This window comes from Eupeodes corollae, chromosome 2 (assembly GCF_945859685.1).
Source record: "Eupeodes corollae chromosome 2, idEupCoro1.1, whole genome shotgun sequence".
Lineage (NCBI taxonomy): Eukaryota > Metazoa > Arthropoda > Insecta > Diptera > Syrphidae > Eupeodes > Eupeodes corollae.
Window position 1 is genome coordinate 67,895,230 of NC_079148.1, and position 21,973 is coordinate 67,917,202.

The window sequence follows — 21,973 nt, forward strand, 5'->3', positions numbered from 1 at the left end:
AAGTAAAGAGTACTAAAACATGTGTTCAGGACACACGGTTTTTAATATTAAATGTTGATTTTTTTTATATAACACTAAAAAGTACAAAAAAATACATATTTTATTTGAATCGATATAATTTTATGTTTGAAGATTGTTTCTTGAAAATTTTGGCCACGGCTCCGCCTATCACTTGTCCAATTTTGGCATACTCTTTCTAACATTTTGTACGGTGTCTCACATGTCATACAAGTCAAGCTATTCCATTTTGCGTAAAATAAAGCCTCGTTTGTAGCGCTGCCGATTCACAGCAACATTGCGATTCGCATCATCCTTCAAGAAAACGGCTTAATGATTCCGAACGCCCATAATCCGCCACAAATAGTGACCTTTTTTTCTGGTTTTCTGGCATTGATAACGGTTATAATACTTGTGGCTGCTCTTCACTCCAAATACTGCAGTTTTGCTTGATCACTTATACATTCAACCAGAAATGAGCTTCTTCGCTGAACACAATTTTTCCTATAAAAAAGTGGCCAACTTTTCAAGCAAATACAATTTGGCTTTAATACTTGCACCAGCTTTATTTTGAAAGACTTCGCACCTAAATTCTTCCGTAAAACTTGCACGTAATGGAGCAAAAGAGGTCGTATCGATAATTAACGGTCATCTCTAACACTGGTTGATTCAGATGCGTGTTGGTGGTTTAACAATGTAAACTTGAGGCAAAATTATGTCATTATTATGAATAGCCGCTTCAGCAGGTCTTTCCATAAAATGGAAGAAGTGCGCGATGAAATTTCTTAACAAAGCTTAGGTTATAAAATAAAACTCAATTATTTGCAAAAGTTGTTCCTTTGTAAGATTATAGAAGGTTAAATGGTAGAGCATACTAAAGGCTTTTGATAGTTACACAAAACGTACTGTCAAAACTACTGTTTCCAAAAAGAAAACAGCAAGATAATCAACTTTTATAAAATTAAATAGTTAGGGCAGTTATAGCTATTATCAATTTTCATCATTGAAACCAATCATTGGAGTTTTTTTTTGGCAAGTCGTGATGATTAAAAATGTCTGTGATTGCAAAAAATTCTAATTGAAATCCACCGAAAAATATTAACCGACAGAAATTTGTCATTAAAATTGTGTAAAATTGGAACACAAATCAGTGGAGGGATTCTTTTCAATTTTGAAAATAAAAGTATCAACTGTTCAGGAAATTGTATTTCCGTCCGGATAATAGAAAAGATTTTCCTCAAAACAAAAGTTTGTTTATGATTTTCGATTGATCTGTATATAATTTTAATTTTTAAATTAGACAAATATCAATTCAAAAATGTTTCCGGATTAATTTTTTAATTTAATTTGATAGCCATAACTGGCCCCTAGAAGAATACTAACGAAAAGTAATTAAAATTTTAATCACTTTTCAAAATCTTATATTTATACTTATTACAGAATGCGATGAGTGAGTTACGGATAGTTACAAAGTGACTTTTAACTTTTTTTTAATCCGGTAGAAATGTCAAAATTGACATTTTACTTCCATCACATCAGCTTTTGTAATCAGTGAATTAGAACTTTACAGTGGTGGTGTAACGAACAAGAGTCTAAACTTAACGAAGCTTAAGGAGGTCATTCCATGTGACGGCCTGTATTTTGAGGAATTTTTAGGGGTTTCTTACGACCCTTAAATAGATTCACCTTTATTAAGTTTATTATCAGGCTGTTCTAGGCTGTGCTTTCGAGATTCCTTATGGTTAGCTTTTAGAGCTTCTTCCGAAAGTTGACCATTGGGTATATCAAAAAATGAAATTATATCCGGGCCATGAATCAAAAGCTTATGAAGACTGATTGGCATATAATACCAACTATAAAGTTGAAGATAGATTTCTTTTGTTTCATCGAGCAATGCAGAAAATTTAATTACGTCAATACTAAGCCCAGAAGCCAAGACTCTTAAAATGATGGACAATTTTTGTATTAGCTGTTCATCAAGTCCAGTGATTTGTGCAGTAGTCTCTTAATCTTTAAAAAAAGTCTTGCAATATTTCCATCATTAAAGGGCAGAACGCTGTTAGGAAAAGAAATACGTCTGTCCTTTGTGAATCAATAAAGACTTGTTTGTACTGACTATGCCCAGAACTTCCGTCGAAGCCCCACTTGCAGATTAACGTGGCAGTTGTTTCATGTTGTATTTACGAAATGTTTGCTATACTTTCTCTAGTTTTATTTAAAAGCTCTTGAAGGTCAACAGATGCAGTCGTTTCTGTTGTTTTCCCCTTATTGGGAAGCATCTGTTTTTTTTTTTAGCTTTTTTCAGTTTGTACAAGCTGGGAAAACAATCTTTGTGCAACGCATTAACAACTGACCGCAACACTTTATACTTATTTTCAAAAAGATCTAGGTCTAAATACAGTGCTAAGGCTTCTCGGGGAGATAAACCCATTTTTTTCCAGCAGAATCAGCTCCCTCACCAGAAAATCTTCCGGACAGTTCTGCTGCGAACCGAAGCTCTTCAGTGGTTTTGTTTTGTTGGTTTTTTGGTTTTGTGAGATGCCAATTCGAATGCTTTTTTCGGTCTTCCGCGACTGCTTCCTGGTTGATCGGAAGAACCCTTACTGTCGACAGTATTTAAAATACCCGAAGCAAGAGTGAAGTCACTTTTTAACCACACTTTATGCCGATTGAAAAGTAAACCAAAAACTGAACTTTTGGGAGACATTTGAAAAAAAGTCGCGAATTCCATCAAATCCATCAAATTTTAAGTCATTCGGTCAAGCCGTTTTTGAGATACGATGGAGGACAGTTTTGATAAAAACTTGTTTAAAGTTTCAACTCCTCTTAACTATGAAAATATCGACTTACCTTTTAATCGGCGATACCTGGTCCATTAGGTATTCCTTTCTCTTTTTCTTGAACATCTTTTAAAGCAGATTGTTCAGCTGTTGAACCAATTCTGGCTTGATTAACGGCATCAATTACGCGCCGCTCAGAACGTGAGATTCGCTTTTCATTACGTTTCTCAACATAAGTATGGGCTTCGCGGCCTATAAGGCATCCCATAACCGACATTACTTACAAATTACCTTTAAAACCTTCATTAAAGATTTCCTGAATAACTTTATCAGTAAGTTTTCCAGGTCCTTTTCCACCTTGGGTCCGATTTTTCAATTTAAAAATTTTGACAATTCTCGACGTTTCAAGGGTCCCTAGAGTCGAAATAAAAGATTTTTAGAGAGATGTCTGTGCGTGCGTGTGTACGTACATTCGCAACGTTTTTTTCGTACTCCATAGCTCAAGAACCAGAAGAGGTATCGGCTTCAAATAAATTTTGTTATACAGATAATAAGGCAGAAAGATGCAGAAAGGGCTCTCGAGAAAATTGCGTGGGTGGTTTTTTACCATAGCAGTTTGAAAAAAAGGTGAAAATTTTGGTTTACCCTAAATATCTTACTAACCAAAAACGCTAGAGACTTGAATTAAATTTTATATATTATATTGTAACGTGATATCAAAGAAGTATATTTTTTGAAAAAAATCCATTTAACGGTTTTTTTATAAATCGAAAAAACTGAAAACAAGAATTTGTCACCTCCAAAATTTTACGACCAAAATATGATTTCATCTCCAAAACAATTTTGTGCAAAGAAAAATAATGTTTTTGACATCTAATAAAATTTTGAAAAAAATCGAATTGATAGTTTTTTTTTATAAAAAATAATAATCTAAAAAAAAACATTACTCAAAGTTCGTAAAAATTGAATATCGATTCAAATATCTTTTAAAAAACTTGAAATTTAGGCTTCAAACTTATTTGATCTTATAAGACATATTGTTTTCAACATTCTGAAAAATGTTGAGAAAAATCGAATTGACAGTTTTTTTACAAAAAATAAAAACCTAAAGAAAAATGTATAAAAGTTGGTAAAAAATGATTTTCGACTCAAATATCTTTTCAAATCTTTCAGATATTGGCTTTAATATACTTTTGTCTTTCAAAAAATATTGTTGTCAACATTCAGTAAAATTTTGAAAAAAATCGAATTGACAATTTTTTTTATAAAAAAATTAAAAACCGAAAAAAAAATTACAAAAGTTGTTAAAAAATGATTTTCGACTCAAATATCTTTTCAAAAATTTTAGATAATAGCTTCTAACTAATTTTTACTTATAAGAAATATTGTTTTCAACATTAGGACAATTTTTGAGAAAAATCGAATGGACAGTTTTCTTACAAAAAATAAAAACCTAAACAAAAATTTATAAAAGTTGGTAAAAATTGATTTTCGACTCAAATATCTTTTAAAAAATTGTAGATATTGGCTATAAACTAGTTTTGTCTTTCAAAAAATATTGTTGTTTACATTCACTAAAATTTTGAAAAAAAAAAAACGAATTGACAGTTTTTGTACAAAAAATTAAAAACCTAAAAAAAATTTAACAAAAGTTGGTAAAAATTGAATATCGATTCAAATATCTTTTAAAAAACTTGAAATTTAGGCTTCAAACTTATTTTATCTTATAAGAAATATTGTTTTCAACATTAGGACAGTTTTTGAGAAAAATCGAATTGACAGTTTTCTTACAAAAAATAAAAACCTAAAAAAAATTTATAAATGTTGGTAAACATTGATTTACGACTTAAATATTTTTTCAAAAATTGTAGATATTGGCTTTAAACTTTTATCTTTCAAAAAATATTGTTGTTTACATTCAGTAAAATTTTGAAAAAAAAATCGAATTGACAGTTTTTGTACAAAAAATTAAAAACCTAAAAAAAATTTAACAAAAGTTGGTAAAAATTGAATATCGATTCAAATATCTTTTAAGGCTTCAAACTTATTTTATCTTATAAGAAATATTGTTTTCAACATTCTGAAAAACATTAAGAAAAATCGAATTGACAGTTTTTTTTACAAAAAATAAAAACCTAAATAAAAAAATTAATAAAAATTGGTAAAAATTTTTTTTCGACTCAAATATCTTTTCAAAACTTTGAGATATTGGCTTTAATATACTTTTGTCTTTCAAAAAATATTGTTGTCAACATTCAGTAAAATTTTGAAAAAAATCAAATTGACAGCTTTTGTACAAAAAATTAAAAACCTAAACAAATTTAAGAAAAGTTGTTAAAAATTGATTTACGACTCAAATATCATTTTCAAAATTTTAAATATTGGCTTCAAACTTATTTTATTTCACAGAAAATATTGTTTTCGATATTCAGTAATTTTTATATACAAATCCCACATTCCGTTGTTTCATAAAAAATAAAATCTACAAAAAATAGTACGCAAATTTGGTAAAAATTGACACGAGTACATATAGACAAACTTTTAAGCAAGACAAATCGACAGACGGGATGGGAAGTTATCAGTGTGGGTCGCATCCCAGCCTCTTTTTTGTTTTATCTTTTTAAACAGTCCGAAGTCGTATCTTTAAAACGACTTTTAATTTTGAAAAACCCCTTTACTATTGTATTTTAGACATATTAAACTAGCAATTTATGAAAAAAATCGATTTTTTGAACCCATCACATGGGATGGCCCTCTTAAGTATCTATCATGGACAATGGTCAATATAACACTCCAATGACTGGTGATGGATTCTTGTGTAAAAGTAACGTAAGTATTTAATGAAACTTTGTTAAAACTCATGCCAGACGGTTCAACAAGATAAAAAGGCCCCACTGTCAGTTGCCATTGACAGTAAAAGAATCATCATAATTTTTTTTTTTTTTTTTTTGTTGACAAAGAACAACGAAGAAAGAAAAGAGAAAAGTTATTGTTTTTTTTATTGTTGTTGTTTTTATAGTTCTACACAAATGTTCACACAATACTTTTACTTCTTTCATTGCAACTTGTTCCCTCATCCTCACTAGACCTCTGGGTCTACACGTAAATCTTATTAGTTCTTCGTTGTTAAGTTGTTCTTCAGCAAAAAAGCACGAATTTTGTTCAGCAGCAGAAGAATCAGCAGCAGCAGCAGAGAATTGACAAGAAACGACACAAAGACATGAAATCACTTCAAATGACATTGTCCGGGGCTGCTGCAAACTTGAAGTTGAAGCTCTTGCTCTGCCAAAAGCAAAAGATATAAACTAGCACTTCCAATTCGCGCTCTTGTAAATCAAAGAAGCTTCTAACAGCCAACGAACTTTTGGGTGCAGCATGTATGCTGATTCTGTATAATCTCCGTCGCGTCGTCGTCGGGCCACGCTGCTGCCGCCTTATATGTTATAGCAGCTCAGCAGTTCTTTTCTTAGTTAACCTATGTTTCAGCGGACGTATGGAGAAGGGAAAACAGCAAAAGTTTCATTGATGTTCATCAGTTGACGGCTGGGGCTGGGAGCTGGGACAGACGAACGGACTTGACAAGACGGGACGGAACGGAATAGAGCGATTGGCTGTGTTGCTTCTCTCAGTTTATCGAACTTTTGGAAAAAGTCGCGAGAGGTTGAGGTCTTTTGGTTTTGATGGGCACACGAAGCACGATGGGACGATGAGACTGGTACTGGGAAGTGTGTGAGGAGCGCGCGCGCATCACAGTTGCTCATACGGTTTCCGCGGCTCTCTATCGTCGCATGTTCTGCCTTCTGCGTTAAACTTGTTACACACTCATTGTAGCAGCAGCAGCGGCGCGCGGATTAAATATTGTTTTATTTTTATTTTGTATTCCTCGGCTGATGAAGCGTGTTTTTTTTTTTTTTGCAATACTAGAATTGCACTTTTTTCGCCTCGTTGTGAGTTTTGTTCCTGAAGTGCAACTGTGCCTCTCTCGAGAGTAGAAAAAATAGAAATTTTGTGTTAGAACGGAAACCATTGCGCTGTCTAACTGAGCCAATCTGGCTAAGGCTGAAGTTGAAGCTGAAGCCCCCCGGCCACACTTTCCTCCTTCTAAACTTCTCTATAGGTATCTCTTAGTACAAATCTTCGTTTTGATATTATATCGTGTAGTGTACCCGTAAAATTGTTGCAAATAAATATACCATATGTATACGCGAACTTAGGTGCGGTCACGTTACGGAAGTGTTTTTACACATTGTGTGGTGCTTGTGCTGACTCTGGGCACTGGTTCTGGGTTGATTAAAGTTTAATGATTCTTCAACGATCATTGATATAAATGTACAGAAATATAAAGTTGATTAGAGATTGTGAAGTTAGGGTTTTTAATTTTTGTTTAATTCAGTTCTTAGTGATTGATTGGTGGTCTAATTGTTAAGTCAAAGTAAATTATGTGATTTAAGTGAGATTTCAAATAAAAAATTTGAAAACAAATTCTAGAAAAGTTTATCTGTTTTTAAACCTACAAAAATTGAGAAAGAAAATCGTTTAACAATGATCGAAGAAGGAGAAGAGGATAATTTTTGTCATAAAAGGATATTTCATTATGTCCTTAAGGTATGAATATAGTTTTTTTTTTTTTTTTTAATTTGTCTTCCTCTATTGTGATTATGAAAGTGAAGAATGTAATCCTAAGCCGGGGGCAACGGGTACCGACAATTCAATGGAAGACTCTGGCTGCATATTTGTTTGTAGTTTCTCTTGTCGCAGATGAATGTGTTCTTAAATTAGATTTCTTTTTCGAGCAACAGTTCGAATAGTATTTTATTTTGCCGGTAAAGTTATTTAGGTACCTTTATAAAAAAGGAATTTGTTTGAATTCCAATCTTAAAGAAAGTGCTGTGGTTGGGAATTTATTTAATTGTGTTTGCGAAAGTTGAAGTGACTCAGTGAATTTTATATGGTTTTTGGTTTGGTGGAGGAGTTATTGACCGGTTAAAGAGAACATTTTGAAGATTGTTGTTATTGATAACTAAAAGATTTAAACAAAACAAAAATGAAAGTATGTAAAGGTTTATATTGGGCTACACTGTTATGGTCTTCTTGGTCGAAGCCGTAACGTTGTTTAAACAGACATTTAAATGGATTTTATTTTATTTTGTGGCTAATTAAAATGAATCAGTTAAGTTATTTTTCTAAAGAGAACTGAAATCATCTTTTCAGACCATATTGTCTGGGCTTTCTGCATTTGGTAATTCAGTTCATTGTTAACCAGAATTTTCGATATCATTGTCTGCAGTGGCGATATGATTAGACAAAAGCGATGAAGCCAAATAAATTTAACGTCTGGATTATACAAATTTGTGTTACCTTTGAAGGCAAATAAAATGGGGCAAAATTGTAAACAACCTATTGTTAGGACTTAACATTTTACTAGGTAGCAATTTTTTTTAATATTTAGCAAATTACCAACGAATCCAAAATTTGATTCCTTCCTTTTCGTGTTGCTAACTTGTGAATTGCTAATTCTCTTTTATTTTAAACCGGGAATCTTAACTTGTAGAAACTGTGACAGTTCGTCGGAATTCAGAACTGTAACTGAATGGACCAATCCATCCACTGCCCTTATAAGATTAATTGTACCTCACGTACTTCCAGGAAGTTTATTTAACAATATCAGCTAAGATCCGTACTGTTACAGCTGTGTTCATAAAAATAGCAGTGCTCTCCAAATAAAACAAAAAGGCCTTCAATATCAGCGTTATAATATATTTCATTAAACTTCTAATAACAATCTAAAATATTTTATTCATAATAACAGAAAATAAGAATTCTTGGGGTTTGCTTTATGAACTGTTTTTTTAACATTACCCCAAAAATTTTCGATGGGGTTAATGTCAGGGGATTAAGCGGGCCACTCTATTACGGATTACTTCTTCTGGGCAAACCATGATTTAGCATTTTTTGACGTATGCTTTGGGAATTTTCACATGCACGGTTGCACCCCTTATACCCCCGATGGGATAAATAGGCCGGACCCCCTAATATGAAAAGCAAGCCCATATCATAATTTTTCCTCCACCAAACTTCACTGTTTTTATAATGTACCGTAGATCGTTTGCTGCATTTTAGGGTCTTCTCTAATATTCTCGACGACCCTTGGACCCAAAGAGGATGAATTTTCTTTCATCGCTCCCAAGAACATTCCTCCATTTCTCTTTCGCCTAATCTCTATGCGCTTCATCAAACTCCATTCTCTTTGCCACATGCCTTTTCGTCAAGAATGGCACATTGTGTGGGCTTCGGCCTGGTAACTTCACTTATAAAAGACGTCTTCGTATTGTTGGTTAACTCTTAATATCTTACGAACCAAAAACGCTAGAGACTTGAATTAAATGTTATATAATATATTGTAACGTGATACCAAACAGGTATATTTTTTGAAAAAAATCAATATAACGGTTTTTTTTATAAATCAATAAAACTGAAAAAAAATGTGTCACCTGCAATATTTTACGACTGAAATATAATTTCATCTCTAAAACAATTTTGTGCTACGAAGAATAATGTTTTTGACATCTGATAAAATGTTGAGAAAAATCTAATTGACAGTTTTTTTTACAAAAAATAAAAACCTAAAAAAAATGTATAAAAGTTGGTAAAAATTGATTTTCGACTCAAATATCTTTTCAAAACTTTGAGATATTGGCTTTAATTTACTTTTATCTTTCAAAACATCTTGTTGTCAACATTCAGTTAAAGTTTGAAAAAAAAACGTATTTGACAGTTTTTGTACAAAAAATTAAAAACCGAAAAAAAATTAACAAAAGTTCGTAAAAAATGATTTTCGACTCAAATATCTTTTATAAACTTTGGGATAATAGGTTTTAACTAATTTTTTCTTATAAGAAATATTGTTTTCAACATTAGGACAAATTTTGAAAAAAATCGAATTGACAGTTTTCTTACAAAAAATAAAAACCTGAAAAAAAATTATAAAAGTTTTTAAAAATTGATTTTCGACTCAAATATCTTTTCAAAACTTTGAGATATTGGCTTTAATTTACTTTTATCTCTTAAAAAATCTTGTTGTCAACATTCAGTTAAAGTTTGAAAAAAATCGAATTGACAGTTTTTGTACAAAAAATTAAAAACCGAAAAAAAAATTAACAAAAGTTGTTAAAAAATGATTTTCGACTCAAATATCTTTTCAAAAATTTGAGATAATAGGTTCTAACTATTTTTTTTGTAAGAAATATTCTTTTCAACATTAGGACAAATTTAAAAAAAATCGAATTGACAGTTTTTTTTACAAAAAATAACCTAAAAAAAATGTATAAAAGTTGGTAAAAATTGATTTTCGACTCAAATATCTCTTCTAAAATTTTAAATATTGGCTTCAAACTAATTTTATTTTTTAAGAAATATTGTTTTCAACATTCAGTTAAAGTTTGAAAAAAATCGACTTGACAGTTTTTGTTCAAAAAATTAAAAACCGAAAAAAAAAATTAACAAAAGTTGTTAAAAAATGATTTTCGACTCAAATATCTTTTCAAAAATTTGAGATAATAGGTTCTAACTATTTTTTTTGTAAGAAATATTCTTTTCAACATTAGGACAAATTTAAAAAAAATCGAATTGACAGTTTTTTTTACAAAAAATAACCTAAAAAAAATGTATAAAAGTTGGTAAAAATTGATTTTCGACTCAAATATCTCTTCTAAAATTTTAAATATTGGCTTCAAACTAATTTTATTTTTTAAGAAATATTGTTTTCAACATTCAGTTAAAGTTTGAAAAAAATCGACTTGACAGTTTTTTACAAAAAATTAAAAACCGAACAAAAAATTAACAAAAGTTGGTAAAAAATGATTTTCGACTCAAATATCTTTTAAAAACTTTGAAATAATAGATTCAAACTAATTTTATCTTATAAGAAATATTGTTTTCAACATTTGGTAAAATTTTTAAGAAATTCGAATTGAATAATAAAACTCTAAAAAAAAATATGGTTTTCAATATTAAGTAATTTGTATATAAAAATCTAACAGTACGTTATTTCATAAAAAAATAAAATCTACTAAAAATAGTACGTAAATTTGGTGAAAATTGATACGAGTACATATGACAAACGTTTAAGCAAGACAAATAGACAGACGGGATGGGAAGTTATCAGTGTGGGTCGCATCCCAGCCTCTTTTTAATTATAAAATCAAAAGCAATGCTATTTTTATGAACACTCTATATCCATAGAGTTTGAAATAAAGGGTGTTCACCGGGAAAAGTGAGTATAACCTCAAGCTAAAATTCTTTAATATGAAAACGAAAGACCGTTAGATGCGAGTAACATGTTAATTTTTTTTGTAAGAATTTTCGTTCTATAAATAATTGACAATCTAATAAAATGTTACCAGCACTGCTATTTTATGAACACAACTGTACCTTTTCAAACCTATACCTATAGTAAAATTCTTTATCATCCTCTTCGAAGGTATTTGCGCGGGACACAAAAAATTGCTCTATTAAGTAACCACCATGAAGTTAATGCTTAGTACTGTCATGCTAGAGGTTTTGGGTTGAACCCCTACCTATGCCATCCAGTACCGTTTTTTTTTCACAGGTACTGCCTCTTGCAAGGAATTGACAAATTCTCCAAATTTTCGAATAAGCACTATCAGATGATGCCACCAGCCTATAACCCGCACCAAAAAGTCGGTCTTTGTGGATCATTCAGCTTTTCAACAATAGCTCGTAGATTCTCGTTTACCCATTTGCTCACAATCATCCCGATATTCAACACATTTGGTCGATTATGTTGACCAAGAAATTTACTAAGTTCAAGAAATGCGATTTTATTTGAAAGCTCATTTTCATCAAACGCTTCAACCGGCTGAATACTCTGCTTACTTATGTACCATGGTTAAATTCATCAAAGACTGAAACAATACAATATTGGATACTACAGCCATTGACAGCTTATTGGAAACTATTTCGTGTGCAAATACAAACATAGATTTCCTCATTCAATTCTTCAAATATTGAATTTTATTTATTAAGATCATAAAATTTGGAATATTTTTTGGCAAATATAACCTTATTTTTCAAACTATTAGAGGGACTTATTGTTTTTAAAATATTTTTATATTTAAACCTCTGATTTGGCTGAGCCAATTAAAACAAAAAATAAGAAAACAAAAAATTCGGTTGTGTTTTGTGATTTAAAAAGGTTAATATTTTGTCGGAATTGCATTGATTCGATTAGGTCTTGGCATCTTTTAACTGGAATCGCTACTTTTACTCTTTCGAATAAAGTATCCAAATTTTGAATGTTTTGAGTGCTTACGGCCTTTTTGACTTCATCCAATAGATGCTCGATAGGATTTAAATCCGGACTTGACGATGGCCAGTCAAGCACTCGCATAGAATTTTGATCAAAAAAATGTTTTGTGAGTTTTGCAGTATGCTTTGGATCATTGTCTTGTTGAAAAGACCAAATGACCGCCATATTTTCTTCAGCCCACTGTAGCATTATGTTCTCCAGTATCTCAACGTATTTCTCTTTGTTAAGAATTCCGTCAATACGATGAATGGGTCCCACGCCGCCGTTCCAAGAGAAACATCCCCAAACTCAAATTGAACCACCGCCATGTTTTTTTTTATAATAAACGGGCACTCAGGGGGTTATTAATACCCTTAACATGTTTAAACACAGTGCGAGCGTTAGGAAAATAGGGTAGGATTAAAGAGAAGATACCGATTCACATTGGTCTTAAAGTTTTGAATATCAAAATGATAGGGAAAAACATAGCTGTGTAAAGCATTCCACATTCTCAATGTGCGGTTGAAAAAAGAATCTCTTTACTTGACAGTGCGTCCGAAATTGAGCTCAAGGTTAAACTGATGTGCATTCCTAGAAATACGAGTATTACGGCTGAATTGTTTTAGGGGGGAATGCAACTGGCTAATTCGATAGAACACTGTTTAAAAAAATATCGGTAGAACAACGAAAGGCATGAAACATTGCGGCGGTGTTCAAGTGACGTAATTGTTTTGGCTATAGTTCTATCGCCTATCATTTTCAAAGCTCTTTTTTGGATCCTGTCCAAGATACTTAAACTTGTTTTAGGGGCAGCTGTTTGGGTCAAGTTCCTTACATTTTGGACGTCGGACGTAATTTCTGCCGTCGGGACCAATGCGATTTATTTTCGTCTCATCGCTCCAAATTTCCATCGCTTCACCGTCCACTCGGCATGTCTCTTGGCAAACTGGATGTGCCGCTGTCTTTGAACATTTGTGACCATTGGTTTTTTACGTGAAATCCGTCCATGAAGTCCAGCTTTTATGCTGCGTTGAAATTTTTTGGTATGAAAAGCCAGCTTTTTTAAGCTCAACAATTAATAGCGCTTCGGATTTTTGGCGTACAACTTCTGCCTTTTTCCATTCCGCCTGCTCAACAGTTTTTTCTTAAAAATTGATATTTTTATGATAATTAGTTAAATTACAATAATACCGACAATTTTGATTATTTTTATCTTAAAGACAATATTTTCTTATTAACTGTCAACCAAAAAAACCATATGCCTAAACTAAAATCATAACGGTTTGCATAAAGTGTCATCTATCAAGATGTTTTAAAGAGAAAAAAAGGAAAGATCACAATATGATCCGTTAGGTGAGAGACATTTCTAACTACCTGTCAACGGCTGTATGTTAAGTAAGGTTAGGTCATTAGTACCTTAAGGTAAGGTCATTAGTGCTTACAAGTAAGCTTGCGCAATTTCTTAATACTTAAGTATTCTGAGTACCCGAACAATTCCTTTGAACTTTCACTTTTCAATTCTTTTTTTTTCAATCTATTTTAAAATTAAACAAAAATATTTGTTAAGAGAAGTCAATTGATGTTTATTTCATTGTGAAAGAGGTGGGTATGTCATTTAACAATGGAAAGAGATATTAGCCAAATGGCCACCACGGCTGCGATTGCATCACCAATTCCTTTTCATACAATTGATGCACAAGGTTTAAATTCTTCACATGAACACGTGCTTCACGACGACCAAAAGGAGCTTTGGTTTTCTGTAAATTGCATTTTTAGTAGTAGCATAGTTTTTACTTGTGAAATGTGAAATGTCAAAAGTGACAGCTGCTCTTTAAAATTGACCAATAGATACAAGTACGATTCTTAGAGCTTGTACTTTAAGTCTTTAAGTAAAAATAAAAAGGAATTGTACTTGTACTTAAAAAAAGTTTAATTTGCTAAAGAATTGTACTTGAGTTGTTCTTACAGTTTTTTAATTCAAAATTATAGCAATGTCCTCAAAGTATTACTAAAGTTATTACGAATTTTTTGTGTTTCCTTTTCAATCCCAAATTAAACTTTTCTTAGCTTAGTATTTTATTATCATTTGACATTTAAGATTTTTTACGAAAATAGCAGTAATTGTTTACTAACTAAAGCATATTCCAATTTTATTAACGTATTTGAGTTTGTGAATTTATCACTGTTATCAGCATCTGCCACGCATAGAGTCAACCCAACACCTCTCTCCTGGTATAGCGTACCAAGTGTCTTCAACAACTGTCCACAGATCCTCAAAGAATTTTTGACTTCTCCTAATGTACATCCTATTAAACACCGCCCTACAAGTTTTTAATGTAATTAAGGTCAGAAGATTGAAAAAGCCACTTGAACATTTCTATTTTCTCTTATGGAAAACATTCTACTTTTACGGTTTGGAATATCAATATTACGGGCGTTTTCTACTTCTCATAAAGCAACTTGACGTATGTCTTGACGTACTTTGTAGCAGTTATAATACCCTTGATAGAGTATATTGGACCAACTCAATAATATTAGAAATACCTTCTACTCACTTACTTAGGTCCTTAAACCTGTTAAGTCCCTTGGGAATCCCTTAAGGTACATAGGGCCTCTACTACGCCTACGCGCCATCGTGTGCGATTTCTGGAGATGTGTTTCAGCTCCCTCCAACTTTTGCCTAGCGACGCTGATTCCGCCTCGAGTGTCTTGCGCCATGTGCTTTCTTCTCGTGTAAGCGGATTCCACTGCATTGCTTGGCCTGACCTTTTCGAAGCGTATATGTCCAATCCATTGCCACTTACGCCTTCTTATTGGAGTCTATAGATTTCTGGACAGTCCTTCTATGAATCACCTCATTTGATCTACGGTTTGGCCAGAAAATCCTTCGGATGTTACGAAGACATCTATTCACGTATGTTTGCAGCTTTCTTGTAATGGCTGAAGTAACCTTCCAAGAAGCACAGATTCGACATTTGTGCGAAATAGTCGCAGCTTTGTTCTTAAGCTGATAGAGTTATTCCTCCAAATTTTCGACAACATACCGAACACCGCCTTTTTTTGCCGATGCGGCAGATGACGTCTTGTTCGGTTCCGTCTTCGATGGAGACGATGCTTTCAAGGTATTGAAAGCTCTCCACTTTTTCCACTGGTCGTGAGGAAATATTTATTTGCATATATTTATATAGGATGGTCGGGTTCCCAGGCTGATCATTTTTGTTTTGACGGAATTAATGTTCATCCCCACAACTTCTGCTTCTCTCTCCACACTTGTTGTCGTTTGATGGAGATCAATGATCTTATGAGAGAGTAAGCAAACATAGGATGTCAAAGTCGATTGGATTCCTCCGCTACCTGACAAAGCTGCGCGCTGTACATCGCTTATCACCAACGAAAACAATATTGGTGATAGAATACAGCCCTGTCTGACTCCGCTACGGATTTCAAAGTCATCTGACAACCTACCATCGTGCAAAACATGACGTGAACATTAGAAATAGGATCAAAATGACTTTTATTTTGCATATAATTCACAGTATATCAATAACCATTCGCTGCTTTTTGAGATTTCCTTAGGTAGGTACTCTTGGCTATCCATGAACCAAAGAGTACTTTATTTTAGTTTCCTATTTCAAGGAAGTATTGATTAGAATAATCTCAATGAGCTCCTGTTAACATTCTTCTGATTGTGACGTACTTTTTGTTTGTAGTAGAACTTGCGCCAAATTCTGGGCCGTAATTAAGATTCGTATTATCACTCTCGAGTCGAAAGTTCGCCTAAAGTCGAATGTTTTGGCGAATTGACAGTTTGGTGGTATTACCAATGGCAAACTCCGTAGTTCGTCTTTGAAAACAAAACTGCAAACATTAAAAACTGAAAGTGAAATGTCATTCATTATCATAAATATTTATAAAGTCAGATTGAAAAATATTTTTTTTTTGAAAAAAAGTAAATAAAAATAAAGATGATTAGCATCGTTGAAAACATTTCGAGGATGAAAATGAAGAAGTAACAAATAAAGAAGAAAAAATCATGACCTGCAAATTGAGGAAAAGTTTAAGAGATGCTTCCAACCCACTGGAAGTACCAGATAATTTGTAATAAAAGTAACAATTCTTTGATAAAATTTAACTAGATTTTTTTTCATAGATTTGTGTTGTACTTTCGGCTTATCAAACACGAAATTAAATATGTTTTAAGTCAGATAAGTTCAGGATTTCAAACGACTCAAAGTTCTGCAATTTCGCCAATTTTAAAACTTGCGTGCGCACTACGATTTCTCGGATGTGGAAGTTATCAAAATAGTGTAGGAAATGACTTTGAGCTAGGTTTCTCCAACTTACAGTTTCAGTAGTTTTAAGCCAAGTTCTTAATTTGCTTGAAGCAAGAATCTGCCCAGTTTGGATCAACGCAGATATGTCCACTAATAAAAAGCAAGACGCTAGAAACAATTCTGCTCAGTTACAACACCAATATTTAAATAGAAAAGATTTTTACAACTTGAATACGATGGTGGTAAAGTACTTAATCTTGATGATTAGGTAAAACTTTTTGTTTTTAAGGCTTGTGACAATAATGAAGTAATAAGATTTATTGATGCTTGATATCCTGGTTCTTCGCATGACTCGTTGGTGTGGAATAAAAGTGAGTGAAAGGATTTGTTGGAAAAGTGGCGGATAAATGGAGAGCGCTCAAGATATCTTGTTTAAACAATTTTTCTAGGAGATTCAGGATATCCTCTACTGCCGTATTTAATCGTTCCATTTAGAAATGCCTCCTCAGGGTCTAGATATTGGGCTTGTTTTTTTTTGGCGATCCAAACTTCCCGACACCCTTGGAAATGTCGGGGTTTGCCTCCATTAACTCCACCAACTTTGAGAACTGGGCGTTGTCGGTTCTTTTAATGCTATACCAATAAAAGTTGTAATTATAATTTATTTAATAATTATTTAGTTTGTTCTTACCTTTGTCGATTTTCACTCATTTTTTTTATGTCGCAACAAAAACTTCGAATTAAAAAAAAACTAAGATTTTTTCAAAGTCACCTAGAATTGCAGTTCGACCGATTAGATGAACGACATTTTAATCGCCAAATTTTTAAAGTTAAAGGCGAGCGTCAACTTGGCGAATCGCAAACAGTAATGCGAAAAAGTCACATTCACTTATTTTGTAGGCGACTCGCGAGTGATAATATGGCCCTAAGTTTCTAACAGACAGACGTCTTCTTAAAGTCAAAGCGTTAATTTCATAGACAGTTTGAGTTCTTACTGCGAAATGGACATATTGTAGATCAACCCATTCACTGGTTATCCGCTTTGGATCAAGCAGTTTTGATTTTTTTTGTATTCCATTTAATTTTAACAGAATATTCTAAAATATCTTAAATACACTGATGAGTCTTTTCCTAAAAATGCACTTGAATATAATTAATTATTCATCCAAAACTATTCCAAACAGGAGAAAAATTAAAGTAATCATCTTTTTTAATAGTCGTTTAGAAACCTTTTATGGCTAAAACACAAACACGTTTCAGCTTCGGCTTCGCCTGACGTTTACGAGTTCAGCCGTAGGAAATTAATGCATGCTATCACAATGAAGCTTCGACCTCACGTTTCGTTTGACAATCATAAGGAGAAAAACGTAATGTAACGTAATGTGACTCCAAGCGGAAGCTCTAGTTCATTTAACTGAACATTTGCTTTGTCTGATAGCTCAGCAGCTGTACAAAAATGTCAACAAACAAAATATTTGCTCTGTGGAAGGATGAAATAATAGAAATGTCATTCAAAGCAACCTCGAAGCAGGCCCACCGTAACGCAGACGAAGCCGAAGCTGAAGCATGTTTGTGATTCAGCCATTAATCTCCAGAATTTCAATAAATAATTGACTTATCAAGCTATACTTAAAGAAAGTATTAATTATTACATATTTCTTGCATCACGACCAATGTGGAATTGCTTTTGTTATTCGCACAACTTTAAACGTAAATAAATATATGTTATTTAATTGCTACGTGATATTAAAGCATGAATATGTTCATATTAAACGTACTCTCAGTCTCACGGCAGGTTTTAGCATCACACCTGAATTCACAACAACGAACAAGATGACATTTCATTTCCTGCGCATTCAATGTTGTCTTAACTCGTACTCCAAAGCTCTAATGGGAGTTGCAGCAGTGATTCATTAGTCACACATCCGATAATTTAGGTCACCTATTACCTCGTAGTATAACTAGTAATTACTAAGGGAAATCTCATTAGCATAAAACTCATCTAATTAAGTGTTTTCTATTAATCTAAGTCAATAGTATAATGCTCATCACACCATCAGTATAGATACTTTCCCATGGTGTCGAGTTCGTCGCGACGTCTGTCGGTCTTTTATGTTTGGGTTCGTTTTAGTTATAGTTTCTGCGCGACACCGTCCCCGACACTGACACCAACACCATAATCAACCATTTCGACTTTCTTGACCTTCTTTAAGTTTTTCTTTGTTCAAAGTTTGTTTAGACTTAGGTATTTATGGAATTTTATATTTTTTATTTGATTATTTGGAATGATGAATAGATAGAAATATTTATAAAATGAAAGTGTCACAAGTTTATTCTTTTTTAGCTTGATTTATTTATTTATGCTTAACGCCAAAGCATATTTGCTTAAACAAATTAGTTTGCTGAAAAAGGTGTTAAATTTTGTATATCTGCTATCGGAAATAAAAAAGAAACTAGTTTTTGTTCTCAGGCATAAATAAATGCGTCTGAAATGAAATATTTATATTTAAATACTTCAATGAAAGTGCAGTCGTATAATTTATTTTGGTTCCATACCTTAATTAATTTATGTTTTTCGAATTAAAAAAATATAATTTTCCCACGTATTTAAGCATAAGTCGAAAACAATGACTTCATTCATAGGGGAATTCACAAAAGCTAACCGTTTTATTTTGGAAATAAAAGACAATAATTAAGTTAATTGATGCATTAAATTAACACCTATCAACATTTAAATGCTCGATTAGTCATTTAAATCTTAAATGCACTACTAAGTCGCATTAACTTGTTCTCAATTTGTTTACTTTTCTTGTTCACAGAAACTTAGGTGCCTTAATCTTCTATGATAATTCGGAAATATATTTTAAATACAAAAAATAGGGCTATTAAATGTTTGACTAAATCATTTCTACAGCTTTTCTGTAATCGAGATTTCGAAAATGTATGTACGTGGACAACAGTCTCAACCGATGAAGCGATTTTTTTTTAAAAAGTTGTTTTTCTTTATTTTTATTTAACGCCATGCATTTTAAAAAGAGAATGCGACCCACACTGATAACATTTCGTTTTTGCCCATCTGGCGATATTTCTAAAGGTCTTATAAAAAAAGTTTAAACTCAATATCTTTCTTTTTCAAGAAATTTTACTCTGAAAACCATTTTTATTCGTTTTTTATTTGTTTCGTAGGCTTTAACTTTAAGTTAACAACAATGTTTTGTGTATGATAGGTTAGGTTAGGTTGGAGTGGCTGTCCAGATGTCATTGACACACGTAGACCTCAAGGGTCCATTAATGAGGTTACTCATGGGAGAGTAATGAATTTAAACAAACCATTTTGTACTTTTAATAAAGTTAGAGAGACGTTTTGTGTCAATCGTTGCCAGTTCACTGATATTATCGAAGAAGGGATTACCGAGAAAGTAATTCCTTCTAATGGAGAGTGCTGGACATGTACATAGAAGGTGTTGGACTGTTTCCTCTTCCTCCTCGTCCATGCAGCTTCTACAGAAGTCATTTGTGTAGACCCCTAGCCTCAGAGCATGTCTACCTATGAGGCAGTGTCCCGTTATTACTCCAATTGTAGAGCTTATACTTTGTCTGCTTAGTGATATCAAGCCTTTTGACCGTTTTAAGTCAATACTTGGCCATATTTGCTTGGTTGCCAGGCAGGTGGTACTTTGTGACCATCTAGTATTTGTTGTTTCTAAAGCATATTGCTTGAGAAGATATTTGCATGTAGCAAGTGGTGTTCCTATGTTATGTTTTTGTCTAACATAAGGCAGAAGTGTTCCGTTTTTGGCGAGCTCATCGGCTTTGCAATTTCCCGGAATGTCTCTGTGGCCCGGCACCCAAATGAGGTGAATGTTAAACTGTTCCGTCATCTCCTTCAGAGATGATTGACAATCGTGGACTGTTCGAGAGTTTGTGGAGACAGACGCGAGAGATTTAAGAGCGGCTTGGCTGTCCGAGAAGATTCGTATATCCTTACAAGATATAACGTTTTCTTTGAGCCAGGATAGTGCTTCTTTAATCGATATTACTTCTGCCTGGAATACACTACATTGATTGGGAAGTCTATAGGATAGACTGAGATTCAATTGTTCTGAAAAGATACCACTTTCAACTCCGTGATCGGTCTTTGAACCGTCAGTATAGAAGTGTACCGCATCGTCCAGGGGTCCCTCTTCTTCCCAGGAGGATCTTGAAGGGATGGACACATGGAATCTTTTACCAAATACCATTTTTGGGGTGGTATAGTCTAAGCGATCTGGGATAGATCTGAAATTGTCTAGAATAGTTGTATGTCCAGTATTGTTACTGGTCCATTGAGAGGTGGCTCTAAGCCTTACACATGAGTTGGCAGCCACCTTTTTAGAGAAGATGTCAAGTGGTGTTAGGTTTAAAAGCACTTCCAGTGGTGCGGTTGGTGTTGTGCGAAGTGCTCCTGTGATGCACATACCTGCTGACCGCTGGACTTTAATGAGCTTATTTAGATTTACCATCTTGTCCAGTGGGGAGAAGCCCCATTTTGATCCTATGGCCTTTTTACAAGTAAAAAGCGCTACAGTAGCCTTTTTGACCCTTTCGTCAATATTTGCCTTCCAATTTAGTTTTTTGTCTAAAATGAGACCCAAATATTTAGCTTGATCGGAAAAGCTTAATGGTATTCCTTTAATCTTGGGTGGGCTAATCTGAGGAATTTTATATCTTCTCGAAAAAAGTATTAATTCTGTTTTGACGTCCAATCCACATTGCTTAGCCCATTTAGTTAGCCTGCTTAGGGCATTTTGTAGGAGTTCCGAGAGAACTTGGGGGTGCTTCCCAGATACGGATATCGCAACGTCTTCAGCATAGGCAATCACCTTAAAACCCTCTGCTTCCAATGCTGTAAGTAGGTTGTTTACTACCATGTTCCATAAAAGAGGCGAAAGGACTCCACCTTGGGATGGTGCCTCGATTCACCGATCTGGTGGTAGTAAAACTTCTCATGTTAGAAATTATTGTCCTGCTTTTGAGCATGAGACTTATAAGATCTATGAGTTACTCCTCTAATTTCAGCTTATCCATTGCTGTTGTGATCGCCTGGTAACTGACGTTGTTGAAAGCTCCTTCATTATCTTGGAACGCTACCAGGTTATATTCTTTGTATTCGAGGGAATGTTCAATAGTACGTACCAGCGAGTGAAGTGCTGATTCTACTGATTTTCCCTTAGAGTAAGCATGTTGAGCTGTGGAAATGAGACATGGTTTTAAATTATGTCTGATATAAATTTCAATCAATCTTTCCAAGGTTTTAAGAAGGAAGGATGATAGGCTGATTGGTCGTAGATCTTAAGGGTTAACGTGTGAGGGTTTCCCTGCTTTGGGAATGAAGACTACTTTTGCCATTCTCCAGGCTTTGGGAATATATCTCAGCCTTACACAGCTTGTCAGAATTATTTCCAATGGTGGAATAATCATGTCTGAACATTTTTGTAGTTCGGCCGGAATGATTCCGTCTGGTCCTGGAGATTTATATGGATCAAAGCTGTCTATGGCTCATTGCAGTTTTTCCCGCGTTATTAGAACAACTAAATCGCTGTATAAGCTTAAGACTCTGATGTTAAGTCATTGAT

General features: G+C 33.4%; 1 protein-coding gene across 3 annotated transcripts in view; it reads left to right on the top strand.

The window, feature by feature from the left end:
- LOC129946014 (tyrosine-protein phosphatase non-receptor type 9) overlaps nt 1-21,973 on the top strand; it is a 187,626-nt gene that overhangs the window by 42,185 nt on the left and 123,468 nt on the right. Inside the window, exon 1 of one of the 3 annotated variants that reach the window (XM_056056020.1) lies at nt 6,624-7,382. The exons of the other annotated variants lie outside the window; for them this stretch is intronic. Coding sequence (XP_055911995.1) covers nt 7,320-7,382 — 63 coding nt within the window. The 5' untranslated portion in view covers nt 6,624-7,319. Of the gene's footprint in view, nt 1-6,623; nt 7,383-21,973 lie in introns of those variants that run through there. 3 annotated transcript variants of the gene reach the window in all.